The 14,653-nt window shown below is 44.7% G+C and overlaps 1 protein-coding gene across 1 annotated transcript in view; it reads left to right on the plus strand.

Moving 5' to 3' along the window:
- LOC108547339 (nephrin) overlaps nucleotides 1-14,653 on the plus strand; it is a 99,426-nt gene that overhangs the window by 79,352 nt on the left and 5,421 nt on the right. Inside the window, exon 8 of the mRNA XM_017899810.1 lies at nucleotides 8,698-8,828. Coding sequence (XP_017755299.1) covers nucleotides 8,698-8,828 — 131 coding nt within the window. The remainder of the gene's footprint in view (nucleotides 1-8,697; nucleotides 8,829-14,653) is intronic.

The raw sequence follows: 14,653 nt of genomic DNA on the forward strand, positions 1-14,653 counted from the left end.
CAACGCGTTCCTCGTCAACTGCGTTTACATGGCTTGAAAATATTACAATACGGGGATTAAGAGTCTTTGTGTCCGTTAAAAGAGTGTCGGGGATGAAATTTCGCGGAATATCTGTTCTTGATGCGGTGGAAAGCGAAATTTGCATAATGGCATCCGACGAATTTCGGAAAAGTCGGATGGAGCCTACGTATCTTAACTGCGACACTGGGGACTGGGGAACGGGTACACCCCACGGCACCCCTGTGGTTTCTTTCCTAGCTCGCATGTTAATTGCCTTAATTACTGCAGAGAGACTGCATTCTCTCTTGGGAAACTATAACGAATTCCGGGAAAAGTCTTATGAATATTTACGAATAGTTTATTTGTGGACCGAGTTTCGATTCTCTGCTAACGCCCCCACCCGCAATCCCCGTCGTCTCTTGCTCTCCTCCGCTGTCTCTTACTGTATGGGCAACCCGTGCAAGATCTTTAAAGTTTCTATTCGTTATTGGTCGTGTAGCTGATTTACATACTTGGAAATTCGTCGTTGAAAGTTTACGAGCGGATAACGATCTTATTCAACGGTTACGAGGAGACTGTATCGCAACTTCGAGGATCGTTTACAACGTAACGTTACGTTTCTACTTCAAACTTGCCACGATCGGTGATAAAAAAAAATAGGCCGCCGAACGGTCGAGGAAGTATCGATAAGTCCGAGGATTCCGACGAACGAAATCGACCGATAAAATCGGTGAACGTCGACTCGCTCGATACAACCGCTTCGACGTATATCCAGAGAGACGAAAGACTGTTTTACGATCGGTGACGAGCGTAGGAAACACCAGGAAAGAAAGCGTTAACGGGGTAAAAGCATCACGGAAGTCGCGAGCGACAAATTCGATCGTCTTGCAACCCCAACGCGACTCCCGCGCCTCCCTATCGATCTTTCGAGATACAGCTCCGAGGATTCGATTTACGATTTCGTCGTAACCGAACCTTTGACGAGCAAACCATGAAAGCCCTCGGTGTAGAAGCTATCGCTCGCCATCTTCCATCGACTTTCCATTCATTCGCCCTAATAAATCTCTCGATCGACGATTGTAAAACCATGAACGTACACACCACGGCTAGCATCTCGATACTCCGGTGATTACGGGTGTAATAAAATAGAACGTTAGCGAGAATATCCCTGTCACAAAGTTGAATCGTCTCTCGGTTTTGTTTATAGCCACGACGCCGTAACAGCGCGCCACTTTTTTCCCAACCCAGACCGCGATGTTATTACGAATGCTTTTACGGGGCTGCGTAAAATCGATCCATGTCCACGAGACGAGCTACCCCGTATCCTCAGCCGTCCACCTCGCCTCTTCTTTGTTTGCAGTCTTTATCACGCTCTACCGTTCACCTCCATCATCGAATGGCGACGCGGTTGCTGGCCGCAAAGCGAAACGGCCGTCGTTGCTTCGACGTTGATCGAATTATTTACTCGGCGTGTTTTCAAGGTACGCCGCAACTTTTCGCGTTGCTTTTCTCCTCCCCTATTCCGTTCACGGATAGTTTGCATCCAACGAAATGGGAGAGCAGATCGGAGGCGTATGCGTAATGCAGTTTTCTTAATTGCTAGACGATTTAAAGGAAAAACCGGGGGCAACAGGATGGTCCATTAAGCACTCGAGAGATCGAAATCCGGTTATAAAGATTACGGAATATAATTTCTAAAACAGCGTGGAGAATTTAATAAACGTTAGGCGTTAACGAATCTCGCGGGGAACGTAAAACTCGTCTGGTTGGCTGCTCTTAAGCAAGGGTGAAGCTTGACAGGTGTTGCAGTCCCGGAAGTTCTCTTGTCAGGAAGTAACTTTACGAGGCTTTTACGAGGCATCCGATATACTGTTTTACAAGCAATAAGAACGACTAGGCAGCTTTTAGGCTTGATACCCATGATCTCAAGACGTTTTCTCGATGTCTCTACTCATATCGCGTTTAAGCACCGCCGAAAGTGGCGAGTCAATCTTAACGCGGGAATCTCCTCTTCTAGCCAGAGGCACGAGCGAGGGAGAATTAGAAGAGATTACCGCGAATCTCGCGTCGTAAACTAAGCGTTCCTAACCCCTCGACGAGCGTCAAATTTTCGAGAATTATCGTTAGACGATCGGAAAACGTAAACGGCAGGTATTTATCTTTCCAGGGAAAACAAACTGTGTCTACGCGATCACGATAACTCTCGATACCGAGCAAACAATCGTTACACGAACGTTATAATCGGTTAATGTGGCACGAAAATATAGACGATAAAACACGAAGCACTGGCGGAAACTTAATTTTCAAATAATTGTGCTATTAATTAAGTAGAAATGCGAGAAATCGAGCGTACAAGCGGCGGGGAAATATCGATAACGACGTCTGATTTAACGACAAGTACGTTGCCAGCCAGTACGTTGCCAGTCCGTTGCCAGTACGTTGCCGGTACGTTGGTCGAGGAACTTAGAAACACGTTTGTCGATACCGCTTGTCGATCGTGATTAATTAATGCACAGTCCGTAAACGATGTCTGTCGAATCGTTATCTGCACCGACGTGGGTCGCTGGAAATCTGCTACCAAGCTTGCCAATTTTGCGGTCCGGCTTGCTCGTGCTTCGACTTCGTAGTATCGATATTGCGGTCGAGTGGCCAATTTACGAATACCTACGAGTCCAGTGATTTACGAGCGACAGTACCGAAGGCCAAAGTAGTAACCCAAACCAGCGTACTTGGTCCAGGTAATCCACCTGCCGGATAAGAACTTACCGAGGGTGCCGAACTTTACCCGAGTAAAAAGAAAACACGCTTAACGAGATCATCGAGATTCGTCGGGAAGAATTTGCTCGTGTGCTCGATCGCGACCGGTCAACCGAAACAAGCGAAAAAGGGGAAAAGGAAATTCCACGATATTCCCTGGAATATTCGAATCCAATTTGTCTAATACCTCGATCTCGGAAAACCTACGAGAACGTTACTCGATCGTCGGTCATCGACGTTCCTAAGCAATTGCCAGGTATTCGGGTTTTTGTTCCTCGCAAATTACTCCGCTATTCCCAGGGATAAGAACTGTGTCGGGCGCCATATAGCTCCGTCGGCATCTATAGCAGCTCCTTGCTCGTGAAATGATTATTAACCTCGTTGAGGAAACTTCGTTATCACCGCCACAATTAACTCGCTTCGTCTTGAACCTCGAATGCTTCTAGGCGTTTAATCCTGGCAACGACACTGGCCGGATTCCTTTTGGAACTGAGTGATGTAAACGAAATCCTTCTCTTCGAATTCTACAATTGAATTTTTTTACCTTCGAATGTTCGAGTTTTCGAGGTTTAGCTTAGGTTTGGAAGCTTGGAGCGAAGAGGCATAATTATTTCGGCGAGCAAATGCAGGAAAAAAGAAAAGTGAAAATCGCGCGTTGACGTCGCGGAGAACGAGAATGCCGACTAGAAACGATAAATCGTGGCATTGTCTTCGTACGTTGAAAAGCCATTATCGAGTCCCATTATTCGCACAGCTAAATGGCTTCGTTTCGGATCGTCCCGCTATCTGACGATTCGATACCTGCGAAATACCGCCGAGGAAATTTCGCGTTCCCTGAATCGTTAAGCTTCGCCATTCACCCCGATCGACCAAACTCTAAATTCCGACTCTGTCAATTTCACGATATCGGTGGACATTAACGGTTCGCGTTCCTAGTGAAACCGAGACTCGAGATTTAATTAAAATTCACGATATCGTTGCCGGGGACAGCGATATTTTCATTCTACAATCTTCGCGGATGAAACACCGCGTACCCTGCCGATCCTGTTCTTCCTAACTAATTTCAGGAAGGAGAATAACCGTTCGTAGAATTAAGTCGTATTTTCTCGAAACTTCGAGATTCGAGAGTCCTAAAAAGTTTCCGGTTCGGTGGAATTCGGTGCTGCTACGAAGAGACTAATTCCGTACGTGTTCCAGAGTGTTCCAAGAGTTTCGGTGCTTCCATGCGTGCCAAGCAACGGGATGACTGATGGCCCGTAACGAGCGTGAAACGTCAGCGAGACACCAGACATCATTTTGAATAGAAAAAGTAACGGGCATAACGAACACGGCTCGATACGCCGTATGCGAATTTCATACACGTAACTTCCCTTTGTAATCGCGCAACTGCGCGTTAATACCTCGGCTAAAGATCTTTTTAATATCAGCGCACAAGCCACGCTGCCATCTTCCGCGAGTCTCGAGTTACAAATTTACGGTCGAGACGGCCAGGAGACGACCCAATTAACCGAGACAACTACACGGATTACGTCGGTTTTTATGTGCCCGTCCCGTAATGACGCGTTCCAAAAGCACAAGAGCCGTTGAAGCACATCCGTGTGCCTTACATTGGACACGAGTGGTATCTTCTTTAACGCGTGTTACATTTTACCCGTGTATCGTCACTATTCAGCGTTCCCCTGCTCAGGATTTTAATCGAATGTTTTAATTAATGCGCCAGCCCAGATACGAACGAATGCAACCGTACTCGGCTTGCCTGGAAAATCAGTTCACCGGTTAACTTTGCCTGCTGTTTGGCTTCCCGATTCAACCCCGTGCCTTCATACTCTCTGCGGATGACCCGTGATCCTTCCGCTCGGCAGACGCGTAATCTTCCGCTGCGGAATAGAGTCTTAGCGAGAGAGACGACGGAACTTTTCTTTCTTTACGAACGCGCAGATTCGATCCGATTCGGACCATTGAAACATTTTCCGGTTTCTTTCGAGACCGTTTCGTTGGAAAGAAATTCAACGAGCACGGTAACCCGCGGTCTAATCGATCCGTAACTAGTCCATAGGCTCTGACGCTATATTACGATCTTTCGTTTTTTCCCCATCGAACGAGAACGAAAGCGAGTCGCTATCTAAAATTATTTCCCGTTATCGATGGAATATCTTCAATTTCGGCCAGCGGTCTTTGAGCGTTTCCCAAGAATCGGAAAAGTACGTCGGCGGACCTGCAAGACACGTAGCCGCCCGCCCGCCCAGCCTAGCCTGCAGAGACACGTCCATCCATTCCCGATCGGATAGCGCGTGTTCCATCGAGCAGACTTTCCGAAAATTTCACAAAGCATACCAAGGCTCCGATATCAATCGGATTCACCGTGCGATGAGACAACCGAACGACCAAGAGAATTCCGGTCGGCGATATCGAGCCGATCCATCGGCACACGCTGCAGAATTCATATCGCGAAGTGGCCCCTCGTACGGACCGATTGTTCGAGACCTCTCCGTGCCTGCATCCCTTTCTGCTTCGCCTTTTTGTTTTCTTCTTTCATCCCACCGCGGTACGTTCTTCTCATCTCCGTTTCCATTACGGGTAATAATACCGGGATACGGTACGAAGCGTACGAGACGTTCCTCGCGACCTCGACGTTTTCCACGACAAAAGAGACATTTCGCATAGGAAGAGAGCCAGACCTAAGCACGCGCGTAGTCAGCGACTGCGGCAATTATAATACCCGCGAAACTTTATACAGTAACGTATCGCATGAACTATTCTCAAACTTCAACCTCTAAGCATTCGTCCCGAATGCCTCCTCTCTTCCAGTCTCTCTCTCTCTCTCTCTCTCTCTCTATCTCTCTCTCTCTCTCTCTCTCTCTCTCGATGACACTTGGCCCGTTGTTTATGTTCGGCAAGCTAAGAGGCCGAAACTGTGTCAGCCACGAATATTGAAAGTTACCGCATACCATCGCCACGAATCGAAACTTCCCGTCGCGCACATACGCGCGCCAATTTCGTCCGGTTTCGTTCGATATATCGATCCCGTCTACGAAACGAACGGTCTATATTTGATTTCGTCGAAACGCGTTTTCTTCCGCTTTTCATTTTCCTCCCCTTTAAATTGTATTTCCCTCCAATCTCTACCGCGCGCCCGCTTTGTCTCTCGGTACCTTCCGTTTGGCACCGGGTTTGACGAATCGAACTCGGCCAACAGAAAACCCCCGCGCGCACTCTGCGGGGTGTTAGGACGAATAATGACTGCATTTCGAGTGCCAAGCTTCCCCCTGTGACAGTCGTTTGCAATAAAGCATCGTCTTTCCTCTCTGCCGCGGATCTTCGGTATCTCACCGATAAAATCCAACGACGTCCAGTGAAGGGTAGAAGCTGGCAGAACCTTGGCAATCTCGCAATCACCGCACACATTGTATACGTGCAGAATTGCGTACGTTTGCGAATTTTATCGTTTCATTCTGATCGCCCGCGTTACGATCCATTTACAAGCAGAATTTCTACAACTGCGTATATAATTGAATTTCCGGAAATAGATGGTTTCTGTCGAAATATTCGGATAAAATAAAACAGAGAAACGAAATAACAGGCGAAAAATTGCTTGCGAATACAAACCGATAACGCAAATTTACGCAGACCTTCATGGTTTACCGAGCACGCGAACCGCGAAAAGCTTTTACGCAATACGCATAATAGCGTTTTATTCAGCTCCGTCAAAATATCCACGTTATATCTATTGTATCTAAAACCAATGATATCGTATCGACGTCGGTAGGAAAAAAGTGATCCTTGTTGTTTAATTCTCTATAGAAACCGTTATTATCTGTTCATAGTCAGGAGACTAATTTAATAACGGCAAAGAAAATATGCACGCCGGTATTCATCGAGTTTCGACTATTCCTCGATATTCATGGACTTGTTGTCGTCCCGTTATATCTCGCGATATTCGCTCGCACTCGTATTAAACTGCGACTGTTTAAAAAGATCCGTCCACTCCATATTGTATAATCATAATTACAGAATCTAAAGGTTTTTTACTTTCCTTCGACTGCGCGTGTTATCGAGGAATAATCGATGTAACAGAACCCGTTTTTGTAACTCTTCGGTCGAGCCGTAACGAAGGAAGGTATTTGCGCCTTTTACACAGGATAAAAGAACTTTTTGCAAAACGTGTACACAATGAAAATTAATTCGTAGCCGACCCGCCGGCGTATAATTGAACGCATTACGTACTAAAACGTCGGTAGCGCGTTAACATAAGTACCGCATGCAGCTGGATACATAGAATGTAACACAGTTCGTTTGCGACGCATATATCTGTTCACTTTGTATCAGCATGGCAGGCAACACGTTACCTGCACTTGGTTGCATTTTCTACGCACAACGGTACATATACGTGGACGTACTTGCGCGTACATAGGTAAATAAATCGTACGCGATATCAAAGTGTTCCGAGCAAGTGATTGATTTTAACGATAACTCGCAACCGTTACGACTCTCGTAATGGTCGAATTTAAGACGAGTGACGGGACAGCTCGTTAAAAGATGCATAGACGCGTTCGTTCGATGACAGGCACGCGAACAATTCCGTTCAAGAGTACGTAAACGCGAGAGAAGATTCGCGCAGGCGAAATTAGCGTAAACTTTAAACGCGTTGTTGTACGCGCGTCGTTTCTAGAGGGTACTACAGTTATATGTAGTTGCACGTATTCCGTGAATGTGAACGTGCCGCTAGAGCTACGACATTGAAGTACATATTGTATCATGCCGCATTTACATCGCGGGGCGAATGCACACGGCACGGCTTCCTGCTAACGTGTCGATCCACGATTTATTTCGCGATCGAATTATTACGGAAAATATAAGGCGTCGTAGGATCGTTATTTATAATTTTCTCGTTTCCTTCTAATCGATATCGCATTACTTTCTTTATACCTACTTCGCCATTTCGAACTACCTCTTACGAAAGAAGAATTGCCTTTAAGCTACTTTGTAACTTTCTTACAACGCGAATAGCTTACCTTGACACTAACGAGATGTCGTTATTCGCGTTATTCGCGAAATGTTATCTTCGACGATATGCAAAGGACATCGTGTCTCTATCGTGTTTTCCGAAATACGGTGTCGTATTTCGAAAAGAAAAAAGAAAAGGAACAACGTGTAACAAGCGAAACATATTGCGTCATACGTTGCGTCATTCGTCGTACATATTGCATCATTCGTCGTAAATGTTGCGTCATTCGTCTTACATATTGCGTCATATTACGTTTCTTACCTATCCCTTTTCGCGATTTCGCTTTTTTCGAAACATCGTATCCAATAATAAATATCCAATGTGCATGAAACATTAAACAATGTGCACGTAATAAACGAACACTCGATAGTCCACCAAACAAGAATCGACTTCGATCGTTAAAAAAAAAAAAAAAAAAAAAAAAATCGAAAATAATGCCGGACACTTCCTTTGTTCGTTCTTATCGCACCCGTAATGGCTACCGATACGATGGAACTCACTGACCGTGCTATTGACGCGAGCGCAAAATGGCAGGTCTCGCTACGACCAATAGCGATTTTCTTCATGCAGCGAACTATGCACGATAAAATGCTTCCCGTTAATTCGAGCGTGACGTTATTAACTATACGTGGTAGTTTCGCGTTCCGATTCCCCTCCGCCGCGATTCAATGTTCACTTGGACGCGTTTCGCGTGAACGAAAATGCAAATTTCATTAAGCGAGCTCCGCTAATGCCCGAATATTATTGTACCGCGGCCTCGATGAGCTCTCAATTCATAAATAACATAGCGACGAACGTGCGACGAGTATAAATTTTCGATCGTCATGCGATCGATCTCTTTTTACCTTTTTCGTCGTATTCGGAACGGATAAAGATCTCAAGGAAAACAAAGAGGTTCTTTATTTCGTTCTAACCTTAACGTTCCTGTTTTTTAGTTTCTCCTGTCGTCACTTTGAAGATGGGTTCGTCGTTGAATCCAAGGAACATCAAGGAGGGCGACGATGTCTACTTCGAGTGCAACGTTAGGGCGAATCCTAGAGCTTACAGATTGACATGGTTTCACGAGGTACGTCCAATCGACCATTGTTTTTCCGTTCCTTCGCGCACATTTCTTTTCCTCAAAGCAAGTCGAAAAACTACGAAACTCGCTCGGTCACCGGTCCACGACGAAGTTAGCTGTCCGTGCGAAATGCACGCCGATGCGCGCGCACTCTGTGGCCAGCTCGTTCGAGAAGGAAAGAGAGGGGGGAAAGATACGTCGTAAAACCGTTCCTCGACGAATCGACACAGGCGTGAAATTAAACGGCGGCAGCGTACCGGTGTGAACTCGGCATTTGCTTTATATCACGCAGTCGTAAAAAAAAAAGGAACAAGAGCATAAAAGTAACGCAATAATTTTGTCGTGCGATAAAGTCTGCGAAATCGTGGAAATCGTGGTATAATGGGAGGTAAAAGAACGGCTTGGTCCGTTCGCGTCCGAATAGACGTCGGATACGTTACCTCTGGCTTGCATACGGAGCGTAAATTCCGAGCGACGTAAAGGACTAAAGCGTAAGTAATGCATCGAGCGGAAACAAGGCCGCAAGAAAGCAACGCTCGTGCCGTCAGGCCGTTTCTTTTCGTCTTGACTCGCGAAAAATATCCTGAAAAACTCCTGGCTCGCACCTGGAAAGCTCGGGCGTTATCTCCGGTCACTCGAGGATCGTCGAGTTAAGCCTCTTAAGGGGGATTATGCTTTCCATCATTTTCTCTGCCAGGTCGGAGCTTTCCCAAGGGGTTGGCGAATCCTGGAAGCATCGGGCTGAACCTTTCTCTCTTCCGACGACGGCATTTCGAGCTCGCGACGCCTGTTCCGGTGATCTTTCGCGAGCCTGTTTGCTTCGAACGTCGAGAACGAGGTGGAACCGAGGCTAAATAGGAAAACTAACCGTGTCGGATCAACCAGTCGCGCTAATCCTTGTTAAAGTTGACTCTGCGATATTCTTTGGATCGTTTCCTTCGTCTTTCGCCGTTAGAACGCAAAAGTTTGCCGAAAAAGAAACACGAAGCTTCTTAATGTAAGCGACGTCGATTCTGTGACGCTCGCCGAGGAAACGAGACCCATCATCTTTCCTTTATCCAATAACGTTTTTCTCCGTTTTCTCGTGACGAATTGTTTGTAGCGGATTTTACAGCGAACAGACCAAGCGCGGTGAGGAAAAGAGGATTACTTGAAAATATAAGCTTCGACGTATCCACGATTGTATCTCTTTATCGAACGAACCTGATCCTGTCGATCGAGAGTAAGTTTCATTTTTAGCCCGTGCAATTTCGGAACACGGCAATACTCTCTCTTCATAAGGCTAATTCTTAATTTAACGTTACTCGCGATTCTCCATTAATATTCTCGAGCACTAATAGCAAGAATTACGATCGAATGAACTTGGATAATCGAAAGTTCGCAAAGTCGGATAACAGAGGGAAAAAGTTTTAATAATAGGACGTCTTTCCAAGGAATATGATTCAATGCTGGGTCGAAGAAGAAAGTAAGAGAAAAATTTGGTGAATAAGTAACAGAGTTTAAAAGTCTCGGAAAAGAGTTTTCGTCGAAGGAGAATTCTCGCGAAAGGCAAGGATAATTTCAAACGTCTCGAAGCGTTTGGCCTCCGTATGTGCATTCGTGTGCACTCTGTCGAAATTATTGTAAATTTACGAGCTGCCGTTGTCACTTCCCGTCCATTCGGTGCCCCTCCATCCTCGCACAGTCCGAAAACCAAACCAATAAATTGCCCACGAATCACCGGACAGGACCGGTTTACCAATCCGTAAAAATGTCCGCGTAAAAACGTCCGCGCGACGAAAATTTCCTCCCGAATGAACGACACGTATCCACCACTCCCACAAGTGTTATCAAAATTTCAGTCTCTTCACCGAAATGTCCGATGAAAGCGACGATAGCTTTTATCTGACATCGGAAATACCAAGCGCTTACGAGCACTCGCGCTCGAATTAACGGCGCGAGGTTCACGCGCAAAGGCGCGAGCCGCGCGCGTGAATGCGCGTAAATCCGCGTAAATCCGCGTAAATGCGCGTAAATACGCGCACCTGCGAATAACGTTTGCGACCGCGAATCGGTTTACGGTTGTCGTTTGACGGAGAAATCAAAAGAGAAGAAAGACGATCACGATCAGATGTGAAGTGGGTGTCCGTGCTTCTCATAATCAGTGGTATATTCAGCGACAGATAGCCACAGGCGGTGACACGCGGTTGAAACTAAATCCGTCGGACGTGATACATCATGGCAAACCTTCCATCGATTTACCTATGCTACATTGTGCCGTGACGCTCGTATTATCGCAATGCTACGCGTTAAACGTCATTACGCGAGCAATGTCACCGCACGTTAGCGTGCTTGTTCCACGATCACTTTACCCTTCGATAGCGGAATCACCGCCGGAAGATGTCATAAAAGCGAAAAGGCACAGGCAAATGTTTTTTCGCCTTTTTTTCAGCCACGCTTTTTTAAAATCACAGTTGATGTTTCGATATGTACTCCAACTCCGCGTTTAGAGTGTACGCAAACTCCAAAAGTGTCAGATGGGACAACCCGGCGATCATGTTTCACGTGGACGCGTACGTGGCTTTATAAAGTTTGTTCCAAACTTTTTACTTTATTTTTAAAGTATATCTCCGCGTAGCCCAGTAGAAGCCCTCCATATTTACGATCATGCGCATAATTGCACTATCGTTATATATTCAGGCGTGTTATACTATTCAACGCAAATTTTATTCTGTAATATCCATTGGGTAATTCTTGTAAAGTTTTTCGTAAAGAATCCGTAATCGAAATTGTCTATCATCCACTGCTTTCGAAAATTGCGAGTTTTTCTTAAAATCCGCGATTTTTTGCTAAAATCAAGTATTACATAAAAAGTAAGAACGACAGAAGGTTCGCTGCTATCCGAAAAAGGATCAATGTCGACAAGAAATAGAATTCTGTATAAAAGAAAACAAATTTTTTTTAATTATAATAATTAAGAAATTGTTAGTAAATTTTATGGGGGTCGGTGCGTGGGTGGAATGGACAATGGTCATCGTCTAGCCCAAGGGTCTAGTCAATGATCACTCACCATCCCCTCCCACCACCAACCCCCCTGCGAGACGAAAATTTTGATACGAACACTCCGATCCCCAAACGACAAATGAGCTTCTGCTGGGTTCGCGCAATCTTTATATAGGCGACGATCGGCCGAAAATCGACGGAAATTTCCGAGTTTCACCGATTCCATTAATTATTACTTTTCCTCTGTAATAGTTGATAATTTATTAATTTTTTCACGTCTATTATAAATTTACATCGCGAAAAATTTGTTATTAACAATATTAATTTGTTATTAACAATGAGTGCAATTATTTGTAAACTTTTTGTAAATTATAGATACATTTTAGCACAAATACGTTATAAGTTCAAGCAATGGACAATCACTTAGAAATTTTTTCACTCGTATCATGCATTAACGTTGTGAACAATTTGTTATTAGTAATAAATTTGATAATTTACGCATTTTTCATAAGCTATAATTACATTCGTGCTTTACATAGGATAAATTTCTATCATACGCATACGTGTACGTGTGAAAATATTTTTATTTCCTCTGTATTTTTGGCTAAAACGTATTACACGAGAAGTAAAACCGTTAAAAGATTCATTCTCGTCTTAAAAGCTAGATAGGAGATTAGTTTTTAACAACTTTATACGAAAAAGTCGATTATGCATGAACAGGGCCCTGATAAAAGCTCGATCGAAAAGCGCGCCATATATAACGAACAGTTGGAAAAATGTTTGAAAGAGAAACGGAATTTAAACGACAGGTGATTCTTACAAAGCATTGATCCTTTCACGTGTATGTCAAAAATTCCCTTTCCACTAGAAAATTAACCTTTCGTGCTTCATTGCGGTATATAAAACGGACTAATCTACGTATATTAAAACACGCTGTATTCGAAAATCCTGTGACTGTTTTAGAAATATTTACTCAAAATTAATGCATCGCTACTGTCCATTTGACTGAAGCATACTCCTTCGATGCATTATTGCGGTCCGTTTCCGAAGAGTCGTTCAAAGCGTGCCACGTGTATGCATCGCAAAATTATTTAAGATTAGTAAGGGTATCGCTGAGAAGGGAATCAAAGGACGAAGAAAGCTTGCTTATGCTTTATGCATAATCTGACAGATAAGAATACGGTAGGGAAGTTGGCCGGAAGACGCACGTGCCGAGATATTCCACGAGAATAGGAGTTATCGCTCTTGTCTACCCCTTTTCTGGCATCCGTTTGTAATGCAGAGAAGCAAATATATTCCTTGCTTGCCACGAATACGTATTATTGTTCTGACATGAATGCGAATATTTAACGTCTAATGCAGTCACGTTACGTTATATGAAAACGCAGAAATTCAAGGTAAAATGAACGCATGCCGCGAAGAAAGGAATTGTTTCGGATACCTGGCGAACCAACATGATACTAGAGCTTTGCCCGCAAAGCAGCTTTGCTGCATCGTTCTTACGATATTTCGACAGAGGGTAAGGGAAATATCGCAAATATTGGATGTTGATAAAACGCGAGAAAGATGAAGCATCGTGCGTTCAGCGCATTCGCGTTTCCAACGCACAAACGCTATTACAATAACCGTTGCACGTAAAGACATATTGCTTCCCAATTCAAGAGAGTTTCGAGTCGCTCGAGGCAGATTCTTGCGCCGTGCGGTTGGCACGTACAAGTTTCTACAAATTCCGCGAAACCGAATGAAACGCATACGACACCCGTTACACATGCGAAACGAGCAAAGGTATACACGTGTTTCCGACAAAATCTTCCATCTTTGACGTTTCTTTCTCCATTCTTTCGCGACTTTGTTTATTCTTCCTCGAGCCAATTTCCATAGCGTACTAATACAGAGGCAAGCTCGAGCCACTTTAATTCCACGCAAATGCGTTTCCAATTCTGTTCTTTTTCCGGCTGAACTAAACACTGCTAATGACGAATCGCAATTTGAAACTCGGCTGAAACCGATAATACGACGAAAGTACACGTCGAATTAGTTTCGACACTACTCGAATAGAGTATTAATTCCAAGGTGATTTGCCTGGAAACTTGTCAAATTCACGATCGTGGTTTACTACGTTCTCTCTCTCTCTCTCTCTCTCTCTCTCTTCCTCCCTCCCTCGTTCTCTTCGTCTCTGAAAGTTTAACGTAGAGTCGAAAATTTGCCATAAACGAGTTCGATACGAACGATGAAAAATACAGCTGTTGGTTTCTGCGATAAACGTAATCGAGAAAAAGCAATCGAGTGGAACGTGTGCCGAATTCGACGAGACCTCTTGATAAAATATCTAAACAATTTACTTGCGAGACATCCGCGGGAATATGGAGATCCCGAGGCAACAGAAATAATCGAGTTTCCGAAATTTACATCCATCTACGGCCTTCATTTCGCGTGACACGCCTTGGGCCGCAATCTGTGTGCAAAGCCTTTGCCAGAAAGTTAAGGGGAAATTATAATATCGTGCACGCGCGCGCACTAACTCACGCCCATATAAACATGGATTCGAAAAGTGCAGAAGACGGGGCGAAAATTTTGTCGCCGGTAAATGTACGCGTATATACGTAGAGGTTTGAACGAAGGTAAAATAACTACTCGGTGGAAAAGGCGAAGAAAGACAGAGAATAGCAGCCGAGCAGTATACATCGTAGATTCCCTTTGTCCAACCCCAGGAGGCGAGCGACAATCTGCAAACGGAACTACGACCACGTTTCCTCGTTGAAAACCGTCGTCTTCGGTCACTGCGAAGAAAGTCAAGGCACGCGAGAACAAATTTGTTCGGTGTTAAGCACAACAGCTAGTCGCGTAAA

This window comes from Eufriesea mexicana, unplaced genomic scaffold, assembly GCF_001483705.2.
Source record: "Eufriesea mexicana isolate 0111107269 unplaced genomic scaffold, ASM148370v2 scaffold994, whole genome shotgun sequence".
Classification (NCBI taxonomy): Eukaryota; Metazoa; Arthropoda; class Insecta; order Hymenoptera; family Apidae; genus Eufriesea; species Eufriesea mexicana.